Consider the following 16,509-nt stretch of genomic DNA (forward strand, 5'->3'; position numbering starts at 1 on the left):
TGATAATTCAACAGCAAATATAAAAGGCTGATGTGTTTTTATGATGAATGTTAAAATTAAAATTGATTCCTGAGGATCCTATGTGTATTATCACACCATTGTAGTATATTATGTTAAGAAACACTAACCTTTCAATTGTTTATACAAAAATTATTGGATTTAAAAAAAGTTAAAGTTAAAGTCCCAATGATTGTCACACACACAACTGGGTGCGGTGAAATTTGTCTCTGCATTTAACCCATCCCCGAAGGGAGCAGTGGGCAGCAGCGGTGCCGCGCCCGGGAATCATTTGGTGATCTAACCCCGCAATTCCAACCCTTAATGCTGAGTGCCAAGCAGGGAGGCAATGGGTCCCATTTTTATAGTCTTTGGTATGACCCGGGCAGGGTTTGAACCCACAACCTTCCAGTCTCTGGGTAGACACTCTACCACTAGGCCACTGAGCTGGAAAGCCTTGGGAACTGTCACCGTGGAAGTGTGTGGGCTGAGCAAATGTTCATTTTGATGAGGCATGTCCACCTCCAGAGGTCAAGGAATGTGCTCTAATTCATGATCCTTGGGGTATGTTGCAAAAGTATGTCATATGAATGAGATATTAAGACACTTGGGGAAAAAAAAAATAATTCAAAATCCCAGTGGTGCAGCAACATCTGCAGCTATTTACGTTCAGACCAAACTGGGTTCAATTTTGGTGGTTCACTTCCTTATTTATTTCATTTTACAGTTGCATGTAGTCAACAGTAATTGTGATATACCTGCTTTCCTTTTTAGGTGTGCCTGAGCGAGTGGCTCTGTATTTCGTCTCCGGGATCTGTGCCGGTCTGGTTTTCCTGCTCTGTCTCTTTGGCGTACGCTCCACATTGGTGAAAGACGTGAAGGAACTTGTGTCAGATCTGCACGATGAGCTGAAAGCATCGAACAGAGAGCACAAGGACCTCACGGAAGACCTCTATGACAATGACGAACTCTCGCTCTCAGATGCCTCGTCATTTCGTCGCCTCACTCAGTCGTACCATGTGAGGGATATGCTCGCTCCCGCTACGCTGACCTTGGAAATGATGGCACAGGGTGCTGAACACACCACAGAGCTGCCCAATGGAGATATTTGGCCACATCCAAACACCAATCCTTATGCCATTCATCAGATTGCTAATTACAATTAATTTCATTTTTAACCCGACATGAGTACCCTAATTTCATTCGTTCATCTTGAAATTTGATTACTTTTGCATAGGAGCCTGCAGAAGACACAATAATTTGTCCAGGTGATACATGGTTTGTGCGCAGATTTCCTGTAAAAACATACTGTTGTACCTTACGGGTGGGAATGTGGGGATCTTAAAAATGCAAGTGTCCTCTTCATGTGCGTATTCTTGGACAGTGGTAACAGTTCCATGTTGGGAACTATAAGCTGTCCTGACAGTTGTTTTTGCTTCCACCACAATTGCACAGGTTCCAGCAAAAACATTCTCCTATTGGTGTTTGGGGGAATCTTGAAATACCCCAAAATTCCTAGTCACACTATATTCTTAATAATTTTCCATCTATTATTAATGTTTTCTTTTTAATTATGGACTGAAATCTAGGACAATTTACGGACTACCCACACCTACTTGGTGAAGGCATAGTATTTTAAATTTGTGTAAACTAAATGTATCAACATGATATCTAAATATCCATATGTGTTCCATGTCCTCAAGCCCGTGTGTTTGAAGGGATCTATGCCAATTTGGTGAGAGGCGAGATACACCACGAACTGCCACCACTTTCCGTCTATAGTACTCCTGTTTGGCTTGATACAACACTTTCTGCTTTATTATTAAGCACAGGACTACTCCATACAAAATGAGAAACCAAATCAATCACAAATTCCATTGCTTTGTGCAATGTTCCTTTGATTATGATAATATTACTTTGAAATATATATATCTGTGAGACATTGAGTCATTATATGAGTCATTTTAGGTGTTTCTCACAAACTTAAACTATAAAAGACATGACAGCATTGTTTTTTGTGAACGCCTTAGCGACACACATTCGTGTCATGAACATACCGTACAAACCCCAGACAGGAAGGTCTGATCTGACATTTGAACTGTGAGGCAAAACTACGAATCATTAGGTCCACTGTCCTGCCACGTCCACACAGCTAAATTTGAGTTGTCAATGTTTCTTAAAACAAGCACAGGCTGACAAGAATCAAGGTCAATAATCAAATTTGCATTTTAGATATAGTAAAATACTTTGCTACAAAATAGTTACTACTCTTTGTTTTCTGTCTGATTATTTAAAGGTTTTGTAACAAGTTTTAGTGGACCAAAGTCACTTTTCTTTTCGTTCACACAAGGAATGCAGTGCGTGGCTGTCTTTGCCCCTCCTAGCTTAGCGTTGCCATGGCAACTCATAAGGGGTGTGTTGTATATACCTAGGGTCATATCTATGACATACAGTGACAGCCTGTACTAGTAATAGTATTAATGTGGTTCTGGTTTGCAGAGTTGTATCGTGTTTCTTACATCAATTGTTTGAATGAGGTACACAATTGCACAAACCATGTTATATTTTAACTCCACAACATTACATGAACAAATCAAAAGCCTGAAATTAATAAATTTCTCCACATTTTACTGTACATCAGTCAGGTCACATTCAGGCTTTACAAATAAGAAATGGAACTTGTAACCGATTATTTTTTAACTTTCTCGAGCCTCCTTTCTTGTCTCGTGTCCTTGATTGTGTCAATACTCCCCACATATACAGTAAACAAATCGCAGCACATAGAACATTTTGTGTAGACCAGAGAGAACCATTCCTTTTCAAAGACAGATAAATAAACATAATCTACAGTGAATGCAGTCACACATTATAAGATGACTCCGTACAATCTTTTACAACTCCTCCCTTATCTTTTTCCTTACCAAAGGAGAAAGAAAAAACTCCAATAGTCGGCTCTTCCCTGTCTTCTCCTCCCTTCACAGCTGTGATGAGACAACCTTGCTGGCAATCTGTGTTGCTGCCAGGCAGTATGTTGGGAGAGGGAGTTGTAGTCCAGGTGAACAATGCTTCGCCCTCGGGACACGATGGTAGACCCTTGCTGAGGTAGCTGGGGCTTGGGCTGGCCGAGGATGGCAAAGTACGCTGACTGCCGTTCAAGCAGCCGGGGGGTTGATCATTGGAGCCTTTGCGTGAATGTCCAGAGGAGCTGAACGTTGAGGAACGGTAATTATATGAACTCCACCTGGGACGTTTGCGCTGATGACACTGGCACCGCAGGATGCGAATGAAGGCCACTTTAAACTCACGGTTATAGCAAGGGTAGATGATGGGATTTAGGCAGCTGTTGAAGTAGCCCAACCAGAAGATCACCTTGAAGAGGACGTCAGGTGGGCGCAGGTTCACATTGAAAGAGCCTGCACGATAAAACACAGAGCAAAAGATGTCATTTCATACAGATGCCACAGCATGTGCCGTAACTCACGATATCTTTGTAACGTACATCAATGCACAGACAGAACGATGAAAAGTTCTTCCAATGGAAAATACAGTGTAAAAAACTGACCTGTGTATTTTATGTGACCATTTAGTTTAGTATGGAAAAAAAGGGGATAATGCCTTGAACATGATATCGTTTTTCTGGAATGTCTTAAGTTAAAGTTCAATTAAAACTAACTCTGTGGTGTGTCAAGAAGAAAAATGAGAAAAATTTTACAAGTCCAAATATTGCTGGACCTGCACACAGTGTGTAATTTCATGGGCTGCATCCTATTAGAGTGTATGTGTTGCCCATTGCATTTTAATGCCATGCCCTCATTGTCCTTAAATTAATCTTCCTCACAAATCTGTCCTTATTTAAAGTGTTCATTTCCATCTGCTGGCAATGCTTTACTGTGAGTATCTCACCTGACTCAGGCATTCTAAATGTTTTACATCAGGCTTCCATTGCATAAATTCTGTCTTGAGCAATTGGGGCCTGTGTCCAAGTCAAGCTGATGTAACTTTTTTCCTAGCCCATAGATGGCAGCATTGACACAGAGACAGTACATAGTTAACATTACACAGATTACATTTGGATTCTTGTTTGGACCAAACACTAGAGCACTGAATCAGAACAACAATGTGACGTGAGAAACAGGAAGGCCACAGGAAATGTTTCCTTAATTGGCCTGAACATTTATTTACTCCATGTATATCATGCAGAACAATGCTCTTCCACTAGATAGCTGAAGGTGCAAATATACAGTTCAGTGAACCAAGGTTTGGCATTCAAGAATTTGCCTATTCTTGGATATTTTTAGGGGGGTAACCTTGCATTAGTTATTTGCTGAAAACCTCACATATTTGCTGTATTATGCTCCATCTGGTAGTATTTTGGTGCCGATAAAATAATTTGATTTGAGCTGAGGAGCTCATCCATTTTGACAAAAGTGGTCTGTTGCTAACTGCAAAGGCAAAGTACAAATAAAACAATTGAAGTTGAAGTTTATTTTTGAACATGAGATCGACCAAACACAAAATCATTTTTTTCACATTTTCACATAATTTCATGTTATGCCAATAACAAAAAAAGGAGAAGGAAGAAGCTATTGCTTGTTTTTTCCTCCCCCTTTTATACATCATAATTCTTAACATGGTTGCTGATTAGTTTTTTCAAGGTAGAGAAAATTGATTTATCGGAGGAAGATAATTTTGGAAATGAAAAACAGTTTATACAATAATATTCTGGAAAGAAAAATAAATAAATAAATAAGATATGGACTACATAGCTGAAAACAGACAAGCAAAAGATTTCAATTACTATAATTTTCTAGTGTCAAATTTTTAAAGTGTTCTTTGAATTGGGCAATGTGTTTACTTTCTTTGATCGTTACAGGTGAATTATTCCATAGCTTTACCCCATTGACAGATATGCATATGCTTTTGAGGGTGGTGCGCACCTTAGGTTGTAACCACTTTCTCTTTCGATGAACCATTTTTGTATATTATTAGGGAGTAATTTTTTTTTAGCTTTATAAATAATTTGTGCGGTCTTGAAATCTACCAAATCCATAAATTTTGATGTTTGTAATTTAATAAATAAATTATTTGAGTGTTCAGAATAGCCAACCAACATTTTTGATAATTCTAATTGCCTTTTTCTGCATTGTGCATGCCGTCTTTAGGGTGGTTTTGTAGGTATTACCCCATACCTCAACACCGTAGGACATGTAACAGCGAGCAGTATAAATCGTACATTGTTTTCTGGTTCAGCAAGCGTCTGACTTTACAAAGTATACCCACGATCTTTGCCAATTTTGAACAGATGCCTTTGACTTGCGTTTTTTTCCAGCTGAGACTGTGGTCAATTATTACTCCCAGAAAGGAGTTTTCATAAACTCTATCTAATCTGGTGTTATCACACAATACTTCAATAGTTATGTCTTCTGGGATTTTTCATTTCCCCAAAATCATAAAATTGATTTTCTTTATGTTAAGAGATAATTTATTTGAGTCAAACCACAGTTTTAGCTTGGCAAGCTCATCAGAGACAGTCTTCATTAGTCGTTGTAGGTTCTCTCCTTCAAAAAGATATTTGTGTCATCAGCAAAAATGACAAATTTCTAAATATTAGAGGTGTTAATTATATCATTAATATATACAATCACAGATTTGTCATCAAAACTTAACTTGGACCGCAACATACATCCAGAGGACACTATGATGAGCACATGACTAAGCAGTTTGACTCAGTTATCCGAACACAATGACTTCTCACTCTGATAGCACTGACATTTTTTTTTACTTTTGAGAAGGATTTATAAGGATTTTGAGAACAAAAATGGGTTTTGCAGGGTACCCATGATATTTTTTCTACTTGTACAAATTGTTTTGAGAAACACCTGCTGTTCTGCAAATTTCAAATTTTATCTGAGAAATGTACCAAAGCAACTGTGTTCTGGCTTCATAGTGTTCTACATTTACGATGAGTAAATGCAGACCTCTGCCAAAATGTTTGTTGGATTTACTGCGTAGTGAATGAAAATGTCTGGCTCAGGCCCCAAATGTAATGGGTTCTTTCATTTAAGCTGTTACAAACTTCATAAAATAACTGTCTGGGTAATTGCGTTGCAATTTTACTATCAAATGAAAATGAATGCTTGACCTCAGTAGAGGAGTTGCTATTGAAATGATTAATTTTAACCTAAGTCAAATTAATTGGGGCCTACACATAAAGTGTTAGTTATTAATTTTTTTGTATAAAGCACTTTGGTGCAAGCATTTACTGTAATGTTATTGTGCAATAGCAAATATTAATACTATGTATATGGTGATGCCAGTTATCACTTATGTCTGCTTACTCAACATGAATTCCTTAGTGTAAAGTTGCTCTCGCTTATTGTTCTTCTGGTTGATGCTTGTCCATCTTTTGGAAATCAACAAATGATAGAACAAACAGATAAACGAACAAATGAACAAAACAGACAAATAAATTCTCCCTGTGCAAAGTCTAGGGAAATATATAAAAAAAGCCAAATCCACTCATGCACACAGTTAGATTAGACTTTGCACCAGACTTGCGCTGGGCATGGAAATAGGGCCGATGGGTTATTCCTTTGAGGGATCAAACTTTGTGACTTTTCAAACTGCTCAACTTTAGGAGTGTTGCACTGTGTTGGCTCTTGTGCCCCATCAGGTTTTACTGATTGTCATTATTTTGGTGCACACTCTTCCAAATGGAGTGACTCTCAAATTCAGACTCGTGGTATTCGAGATAGCTTGAGGGTCAATGAAATGTCATTTCAAAAAACATCAACAACAAAAAACAATTATTCTTCAGACCTTCAAATAGCTACCTATCCACTACCATGTGGAATACAAACTCAGCCTTCTTACATGACGATACCACATTAAACCTGAGCGAGCCTCCAGACGGCGTTCCAGCAGGCGTAACGTTTGAATGACTTTCTGGTAAGCCCGTGGTACAATGAGATGAACTTTCCAAACAGCTGGAACAAAAATTAGGATGCACCATCTTGAGTCTAGCTGCATTGTCTCGGAAAATAGAGCCCAAGGTGTAATCTTGCTAGCAATAATTTTATAAATTTCTATCCACTTTTTTCCAGCTATTTTTTCCTTTTCCTATAAGATGTATCACTCCTATATAATTATTAGTCTTCTTATAGCACAATTGATCTATATTTTTTCTTTTCACAATACTACTACATCATGACAGAACTGGTTGGACCAGTGAAAATGGCCATTATACAGTGTACTTTACTTTTCCTATATTTTGTTATGGCACAGCCATATACCAACATTGATTAAATAATAAATAAGGGCCTCTTGATAGTCTACACAATCATAGTAAACAATGAGTAGCACAAAAAGCATACAGCTGTAAGAGAAGAAATTTGAAAAAGTTTAAAGAAGGATGAATAGTTTTAATGGGCACTGTACATCCAAAGCTGCTTGTACTGAACTTGGAAGCTGTTTCATAAGCATGCCCTAATTACAAATAATCCATCCTAATCTAAAGGGACAGAACTCGTTTTGCTCTTCCAGGCTGCTCTCCAAAAACATCAACATGATGACATTTATGGAAAATTGGTTTTAACATCCCAGTAACCTGTTTTATCAAGCGTGCAGCCCCATGACCCGTGGCCAATTTTACTCTCCACTGCTTTGTAACACAGCCTTTAGCTTTGCTCCTATACACACTTCCTATAATCCTTGGTACACACAGCAACGCGCGAACAAACATGCAAAGAATATTTCTTCTAAAAATGCTTTCGTACAGATAAAATTGATTCACACGTTCAGCTGTTTCTCACATTCGGAAGCGTGCTGCTTGCACCATTAAATGCAAGCCTTTCACAGGACATTAGTGCCTGTTTGGGGTGTTAAAGAGCTGCGGGCGTGATGTGCTGTGAAGTAACACATGTATCCCCTGAGGACTAATGATTCCTCTACCGCTAATGAGTATGACACAGCTCATTGAAAGAAAATAAGGAGATATCCTTCTTGTGTAGCATGTTTAAAACAATTTATTAGAAGAGGTTTTTTTTCCAGTTGGGGTGGAATTAACTAAACTGTTTATGCATTTGTCTTACAGTGATAACGCGTGGACTATTGTGCCATGCGGTGTTTGACGTAAAGTTTATGAATTTTGATGATCGAAAGACTCATCTGTGGTTGAATTCTTGTGAGTTAGAACAAAGTGATCTTTTCTAGATTTTCACGTGTTCTCATTTTGTAGCATTAATTGCCTTTGTTACAGCAATGATGTCACGACTCGTCCCTGGTCGTTTTATTAGTGTGAAGGTGAAGGCCATAATAAAAATGTTATTATGTGTATATGTTTGCCATGGTTTCTGTGTGCTCGCCCCTCCCCTCCTGTGTGCCCATGATCAGTGTGATCATTCTCACCTACCTCTTGTTACCTGTCGTGTATTTAAGTCCTGTCTGCCTCTCACTCCCCTTTCGGATTGTTCTCGTCTGTAGTCTCGGCTGTCGTCTTGTTTCTCGTCATTTTGTCTCGTCTTTCTGTTCGGTTAGTTTCTCTGCAATTTGGTCCGTCTGTCTGTTGGTTACCCCTGTCACTCTGCCTCTGTTAAGTTATGTTAGTGTGCCGGTTCTGTTGGTTTGTTCCCCTCATTCTCCCTTCCAACTACCTTTTCCCTCATTAAACTCTGGTCCAAGCTGCATTTGGTCACCCAGCTCCACTGATTCCGTGACAAACGACTATTTTGTGAGTGTTCATTACAAAATTTGAGGCTAAATGGGTGTGTCTAGTTTCAGGAAACCTGCCTTGAATAGCACTCCCTTAATTTTTTTTTTTTTTTTTTTTTAAATACTAGCATTTGCATAACACATTTTGCCACAGCTTATAGTAAGTGTAAAAAAACATTGCACTGATTCAAAATCTGATAATGGGCTACTTTTGACTTCTAGTGTCTAAAAGTTCAAGATTGATATTAACAGCTAAGTCAAATAGAAAAAAGAAACACTGAGTTGTCTGCAGTACATTAAATCTATCTACCTACCTACCTACCTTGTGTGTGTGTATATATATATATATATATATATATATATATATATATGTATATATATATATATATATATATGTATATATATATAAACACATTTGATCCATTTTTCTTCATAATTTTATTTAAAATGGAACTTTTCTGTATCACTAACATCACAACATATGAATGAGCTGCATTTGTTTTTTTTTGTAAAGCTTAGTTTCATGCAAGTTAAAAGTGGTCACGATGTCAAGTCGTTTTATGTCCCATCACACTGAATCAGTATGCTCTGCCAGAAGTGGTGCCCAGAAATGCCCTCAGACGTTTTTTTGGCAGTTGGTCCGTCAGTTTGTTACACAAACAGCACCCACTTGTTCCTTTACTGTGTGCTCCGCGAAGTCTTTTCCATCTTTAAATAACAACTCGAGTAATTGTCTCTTGCTTTTTGCTTCTGACAGTGAATAAAGGCGAAGCAATCCCTGCTGTGGGATACTGTTTTCTCAAACTTGAGGAAGACCCACTGTCCACACACACTGATGAAGTTTGCACATTTACCAATATAATACAGTGCGACGTTAGGTCAATGACCTGATCTTACATAATCTCCAGTCTTGGAATGCTTTTTACTCTGATTTTGTGGAGTGTGCACTAATGCACGGTTCATCTCCTGGCAAACACTTACATCGACTTGTACTTGTTGAATGAGTGAATATAGCTGGAACTGACGGAAGTGGCAATAACCTATAAGATGACGCGTTAAGAAATTTTTTAAATGTCTTACTTGTGCACATACTCTCAAAGCAGGCATATGTCAATATCAGAACGAAGAGCGTTTGGTGTTCTTATTACAAGTAACCAAACATTTGCTCAAGCCAGTGCATTAAAACTGGTTTGTTATATTAGGAGGTTGTCGATCTTAACATGTCCACTTGGTCATAGTGAAATACCAATTGAAATAATTGAATTGAAATGAACAGTGAAGGTGCATATGAGCTGATATTGGCTTTAAATGTCCTGTGTCCAGCATATCAGTGCTCTCATATTTTACTGTTTGCCTGGATGCAGTGTGGGAACATGTCTTATGTGTTTCTAGCCAAATAAAATCGGTTAAGCTTAATACAGTAAATATAAAGTTTATTGGGAAATCTCAGATTTTGGGATGTGAAATTAGAAAGTTTCAAAATAACCTCATGATCATATTTATTCATCTATAAAATGTTCTAAACTGCTAACTCTTATAATTCTAGTTGCATTTCTGAGTTGTTTGATTCTCGAGCCACTAAAGTGCTAAAAGTTTTCCGTACACAGTATAATTTTTTTTCAGAATCATTTATCATTTCATAGTCTTACATATTCTTGCTCAAATGATCTCAAACAATGAAATGTGTTAAAACCAAGTTTATTATTGGACCATGCATAAATTTGATGTTAGTTGAATTTTAATTTAGTGAAGAACAATATTCACTAGTAATGGAAATACATTTGTGTGTTACAATACGGTCAAACACAGTCAAACAAATGTGTGTAAAATGCATTTTCTAGAAACTTCAAACATCAAAAATTACACCGACTGGAAAGCCCATTTGGACATTCGAATAAGAAATTGTGTTATAGGCAGTGGGCATGTTGATCAGTTGGGAAGCTTTGTAAAATTTGTTCTATAAGCTATACTATAAGCTATTACTTTCATTTGACTAAGAAGGATGGATGGACTGATAGTCAGATATTCATACTTAGAATGATGTCAAATATTTTACAAGACCTTCTGGACACTCCATTGTCAGCAGCATCAGAGAACTTTGTTCAAAAGTGCATCTGTTTGATTTAACCAGTGGGAGTCCACATGGCAGACTGCCGAGTTATTTCCTCGCATTTTCTGAATTCCCACTACTAAAAGGCTCAGGGAGTACTGGAAGTGTTGACTTAAGTAAACCGTGAAAATGTGTCAAACTACTGTGAACGAAGAATGTTGCTAAGTGGGAATGTAATAAGACAAGGGACTCTCTTAGCTGTACTCATTATATTGTTCATTGCAACAATTTCAAATCGCTGCAGTGCATTGAATAAACAGGGGTGCTATACCAAAGCGAACTTCACACCCCCCAAAAAAAATCAACCCCACACAAAAAACTTTCATTCACAGCAAAATAAACCATTGCGCTCTCAGCAAAAAACTCACACTTGCACCAAAAACCTATCTCACACCCTCACAAACTTTTCTAACAAACTCTCACACCCAGAAGTAAAACTCACACTGATCAAAGAACATATCACTCTGACAAAAAACATTCACACACAGAAACCTCAAAAACACCATGACTGGCTCTTCCTAACTCACTCACCCCCACGAATAGTATATTACTAAAAACCTCTCACATTCACTCCACCACTCACACTCAGCAATACATTTCATGCTCACCAAAACGTTTTCTTGTACCAACCTCTCACACATAACCCAAACCCCTCATCAATCTCCCAAAAAACGTTCTCATCCCACCAAATCCACGCACACACGCACGCGCACACACTGTAAACGAAAACGCACACACGCACACACAAAAGAACTTAGACATGCACGTAAAAAAGTTTCACGTTATTTTTGGCCGATGAGGCACACATAAAGATAAAGATATGAAAATGGATGCTGCAACACACATGCACACACACAAAAAAATCAAGGCTATTGCATGATTTTTGCAGTCTTGGCATAAACGGCAGAGAAAAAAAAGCAAGCAAGCAAGTTTGACGACAATAACTTACCTATGGGCAGGGCGAGGAAAAAGGGCAGCCAACAAAGTGTAAACATGCCCACCACAACTCCCAAAGTTTTGGCCGCCTTCTTCTCCCGAGAGAACTTGAGCAGTTTGACCGCGAGGGAGCTTCTGGCTTGATGTCCGCGGCCCTTGCCGACGCAAGCTGCCGGCTCGTCGTGCACCTGAGAGCCCTTGTGGACTCTCATGGTGAGCTCACCGGAGTTCATCCTTTCGCGCATGACACCGGCCTCCAAGTTCTTGGTGGTGCGTTTGGCCACGATATACACCCGACAGTACATGGCCAGAATGACCACCAGAGGAATGTAGAAGGAGCCGAGGGAGGAGAACAGCGCGTAGAAGGGCTCTTCGGTGATGGGGCACACGGTGTCGTCCGGCGAGGGCGGCTGCTTCCAGCCGAGCAGGGGTCCGATGGAGATGACCACGGACAACACCCACACCCCGAGCATGGCCAGCAGTGCCCGCTTTTCCGTCACGATGCCCGGGTACTGTAGCGGGTAACTCACGCCGATGTAGCGGTCGATGGAGATGACGCACAGGCTCATGATGGATGCGGTGCAACACAGCACGTCCACTGCCGCCCAAATGTCACAAAAGATCCTCCCGAACACCCAGCAGTCGAGGATCTCAAGGGTGGCCGACACCGGCAGCACCGTGGTGCCCAGAAGCAGGTCGGCAATCGCCAAGTTGATGATGAAGTAGTTGGTCGGGGTGCGCAGGTGCCTGTTGCACACCACCGAGAGGATGACGAGGATGTTGCCCGCGATGGCGAACACGATGAAAGCCCCAAGCACCAAGCCGAGCGGGATGGCCCGGCTGAGCTCCACTTCGGCGGGCTCTGTGTGGTTGCCCCCGGAGCTCTCATTTCCCCATGAAGTCGTGACATTGTCAGTGCTCACGCTCATTTTGACCGAACGGCTCCTCCATAGCAGGCTTCACATGTCCGGCGTGGCTCACTGCAACTCACCCAACTTGCATAGTTGAAATGCTCGCGTGAATAGTCGTTCCTCTTCTGCTGCAGTCCTGCTGCTCGGTGGACAAGTGCGGTGGGGGCCGGGGGGGAGCATGTCACCCACTCACCCAACATAGCACCACAGGATGATGCAGAACACCGTGCGTTCGAGGAGACTTTGAAGCCTGTTTAGTGAAGTCCCCTCACATGCCCGATTTGCGCACCCCCATTGAGGGAGGGCGCGTCCTCCAATAGGATTGTAATTTGTGTCCATGTGTGTATTTACCCGTTGTATAAACACTATCACGGAAATAAAGACTTAATATTCAGCAACTTTGATGACCCTTTATTAAGTGTCTTCGTGCAGTATGAAAAAAGTCTCACTGCACACCACCAACAAAAATTATATACAGTTTTCTTGTGCTGTAAAGGAATAACATTTCAAACATATCCGACTGCCACTACACGCCCTGTAGCTGAACAAAGTAAACACATATTAATTATTTGTCTAACCTGGTTCGGGAGGGGGGCTCGGTGACACCCAAACTGAAAATGGCTGTCTGTATTCCACACCACCTAACCTGGACGAGATCTGAGGTGGACCACCTCCTCACAGGCACTGTCATGATGACTGAGAGCATCATTCTGCAGCTCTTCATTCATTTGACTATGGACATCCACATTATTTTTCTTTGGATTGTTTTTATATTGTGTGTTCAATATTGCCCACTCTGCATCTGATGCGACCTGGTCATCCTGGAAGGGGGATCATCCCATCTGCGGGTCCTTCTCAAGGTTTCTCATTTTTCCCCAGTTGGGGTTTTGTAAGTTTTTCCTTGCCCTCCTTGGAGTTAAGATCAGGGGATGTTGAGAATAATTGTCAACTGTGGCCATGTGAAGCCCTTTGAGATGTGTTCATGATTACTAAGGGCTAGATAAATTGAATTGACTTGACCAATATAATGGGAATGGATCATTTCCATTGGCACACCTGATGATCTGCCACACAATCAAAGATATTCTGTCATCAAGAAAGTCGAGCCAAAGTCAAATGATGACTAAAGATACTACTCACCATTATGATGAATGTAGTTGTAATTACTGGAAGCCCTATCATATTTTCCATGTTTTCATCTTGTTTTCAATCACATAATGTGTCGTAAGATGTGAAACTAAACTAAGCTAAACTTGAAAAACTTTATTATATCACTTTAATTACAGAACATAAGTCATACACAAGGCAATTCAAGGTGTTACATTATAAGAAGGCAAATAAAATCATTGCATAGCCTAAAGCATAAAAATCATCATTAATCAAATTAAGACTTTAGGCACTAGGCTGTTTTCAATAAAATATTCATTTTTCATTTTTCAAAAGGCAGAAGCTTGAAAATGGTTGGAGATAAAGGAAAAGGAAAATAAAGGAAAAGGCTGCTCAAAAATCAATTGTAACGCCACGGGCAAGGACGCCTATAACAACGGCAACGCTTGAGCTGCCTGTCACTGCTAATGGCGATTAGTTCACATCATAGCTGAAACCAAATACAAAATAGGAAGAGTGTGGGACACCCGTCATGTTTTTAAACTAGAACAACTTGAAAACAGACACCTTTAGAGTCTGTATAAGTGCTAATAAAATTTTTACTGCAAGTTTGTTCCAGAGCTCAGACTCTTACCGTCATATTTTATTTCTTTTAAATTAAGTGTTAAGACAATGTTGTGTTTACATTTTAACACACATTGGTGTCATGCAAGTAAATGTAATGATAAACGGATAGGATTAAACAACATCATTTAAATATTAGGGCTTTAAGTGATCGCATCTTTGAAGCTTGATTATCCATGAATTTATCTGTGTCGTAAAGATGGGTGGAGGTTCTCTTACAATTGGCAGAAGGTTGTAGCTTATGCAATTAAACTTCTGTGGAACATTGGATTCCTTAAATCCCTTCTGACAGAATCCCTCAGAAACTGACCCTTATTTTGCCAGCTTTAGTTCATTTTTAAATATTGCATACTGTGTATTCACATGACAATAAACAAATGGCAAAAGAATGCAAAAATATTCTTTAAAAGTCAGACAAGACTTGGTGCTCAAGTGAATGCGCTTGTCAGACGTTCAGGGCATTGTCATGCAGAAGCAGTGAGGACATTTCTTTTTTTATTTTTATCGCAATAAGTGCTTAATGGATTGAGTGTAAATACTGCAATGCAGTTGTAAACACGTGTGTTCAAATATCCAAGTTGTCAGGGATGTGAACTTATGCTTCAAGCTTGTCATTTTTTTTTTCTTGGAATATGAGAAAATATATTTTTTGAACCACTGACTGTCTCTCTAACTTGAGTAAGTGAAGTTTTATTTTAGCGCTAAGTGGCTCCCCATGATATAAAGCAAACATTTGTTTGAGTCTTTTCCAGATGCTGTTCATTGACCCTTTTTGGTTTCATCCTCCATGGCTACATGCCTTTTTTTGCTGTGAAAGGTTAAAGGAGAACAGTTAGAGCATCTCTTAGACCTTTAAACCATATGTTCAGCACAAGTAATAAAGCTAATTCAGTGAGTGTGTGCAATTTAGCTATAAATAGCTGATGGGTTCCTTCTTCTCACACATTTGCAATTGGTGAACCTTACAGGACAAAGTCATCACATCGCCGCCATTTATAGTGTACACGCTACCGTTCTGCTGTTAGGATGCAACAGGAAACTCAATAGTTATGGCCAGCGGTGGGAGTAAGTCATATCATTTGCAAGTCATGTGTCTACTCTTAGCCTTCAAGGAAGTCTCTATTTTTCATGTCAAAAGCAAGTCGAGTCGAGTACCTACTAAATTTCAAGCAAATTGACTCCGTTCATTTGGGATAAGCAATTATACGTCACATGTCAAGTTGCCCAGTTTTGCTCAGTCACATCATACATTATATTCGCACAGTAGCCACTTTGCACTCAGAATCTGTACTCAGTATCTAACTCTTGAATAACTTGAATACTCTTACGTATTTCATAAGTTGAAGCCAAACTGTACTGTATTTGTAATCAATCATAACTTTTGGACAAGCTATGTGAGATTTCTTGTGGCGCCCTGGATGATCCCTCACAGCACAATCGTGTGCCACAGCAGCCAGGCTGGCAATGACTATTTGAGTATAGTAACATGTCATGTGGGGGTTGCATTACATGACCAAATGGAAATGGTCAGCTGGCAACATGGTGACATCTCTCTTAACAGAAATGCAAGTCTAGCTCTTTCATTACCAATATTTATGTTGGCGTTGGACCCAATTATGGTTGTGATTCATCACTTACATTTGATAAATCAAGCTCTTTGGCTGGCCTTGCCACGGAGGATCACTCCTGCACAATCAATATGTTGGGGCAGCTTGTTTAGACAAGGTAGCAGTGTGAGAGTGTAGTTGGGTGATGAGCTAGGCGGTTTTGACAGAGGTGAATTTTGTGGCTGTGGGCGGCCTGGCTTGAGCCCAGTGAGCTCAACACAATGCTGCTAAGTGGACTTCTCTGCAGTGCAGAGAGACCCAGTCATTAGTTAATTGTTTCTGAGGATGTTTGGGGACAGTGACAATCGTGACTTAAACATCAGGGTTGTGTTTCTGTCATGAAATGTGTTTTCTGTTTAGTCCAAATACTTTCCAGCCCGGAAAAATAGATATACTCGTATAAGGCAAATTGCTTTTTCAATGCAGCGGCAATCATAAGTCTGTAGTTTCGTGTCTGTGTTCATTGTGTTCATTGTGTTCATGATTCAGGACAGACGTGGAACAAATG

At 39.7% G+C, this 16,509-nt stretch overlaps 2 protein-coding genes across 2 annotated transcripts in view; one reads left to right on the plus strand and one right to left on the minus strand.

Moving 5' to 3' along the window:
* Positions 1 to 3,141, plus strand: part of LOC148404418 (protein eva-1 homolog C) — a 6,827-nt gene extending 3,686 nt beyond the window's left edge. Inside the window, exon 9 of the mRNA XM_088381723.1 lies at positions 772 to 3,141. Within this exon, the coding sequence (XP_088237849.1) occupies positions 772 to 1,163 (392 nt within the window). The 3' untranslated portion in view covers positions 1,164 to 3,141. The remainder of the gene's footprint in view (positions 1 to 771) is intronic.
* Positions 1,798 to 13,001, minus strand: LOC148404419 (alpha-1A adrenergic receptor-like). The gene is made up of 2 exons (XM_088381709.1): positions 11,766 to 13,001; positions 1,798 to 3,410 (listed from the first exon to the last, which is right to left on the minus strand). The coding sequence occupies exons 1-2, from the start codon at positions 12,679 to 12,681 to the stop codon at positions 2,857 to 2,859; spliced, it is 1,470 nt and encodes a 489-aa protein (XP_088237835.1). The 5' UTR covers positions 12,682 to 13,001; the 3' UTR covers positions 1,798 to 2,856.
* Positions 13,002 to 16,509: the final 3,508 nt, after the last annotated feature.

The sequence above is a fragment of the Syngnathus floridae genome, chromosome 1 (genome assembly GCF_059516105.1).
Source record: "Syngnathus floridae isolate MCC-2025c chromosome 1, RoL_Sflo_1.0, whole genome shotgun sequence".
In the NCBI taxonomy this organism is placed as follows: Eukaryota; Metazoa; Chordata; class Actinopteri; order Syngnathiformes; family Syngnathidae; genus Syngnathus; species Syngnathus floridae.

Coding starts and splice junctions, on each gene's coding strand:
- LOC148404419 (XM_088381709.1), bottom strand. CDS start 12,681: ATGAGCGTGAGCACTGACAATGTCACGACTTCATGGGGAAATGAGAGC. Junction 3,411..11,765: donor TTTCCTCGCCCTGCCCATAG/GTAAGTTATTGT, acceptor TTTATCGTGCAG/GCTCTTTCAATGTGAACCTG.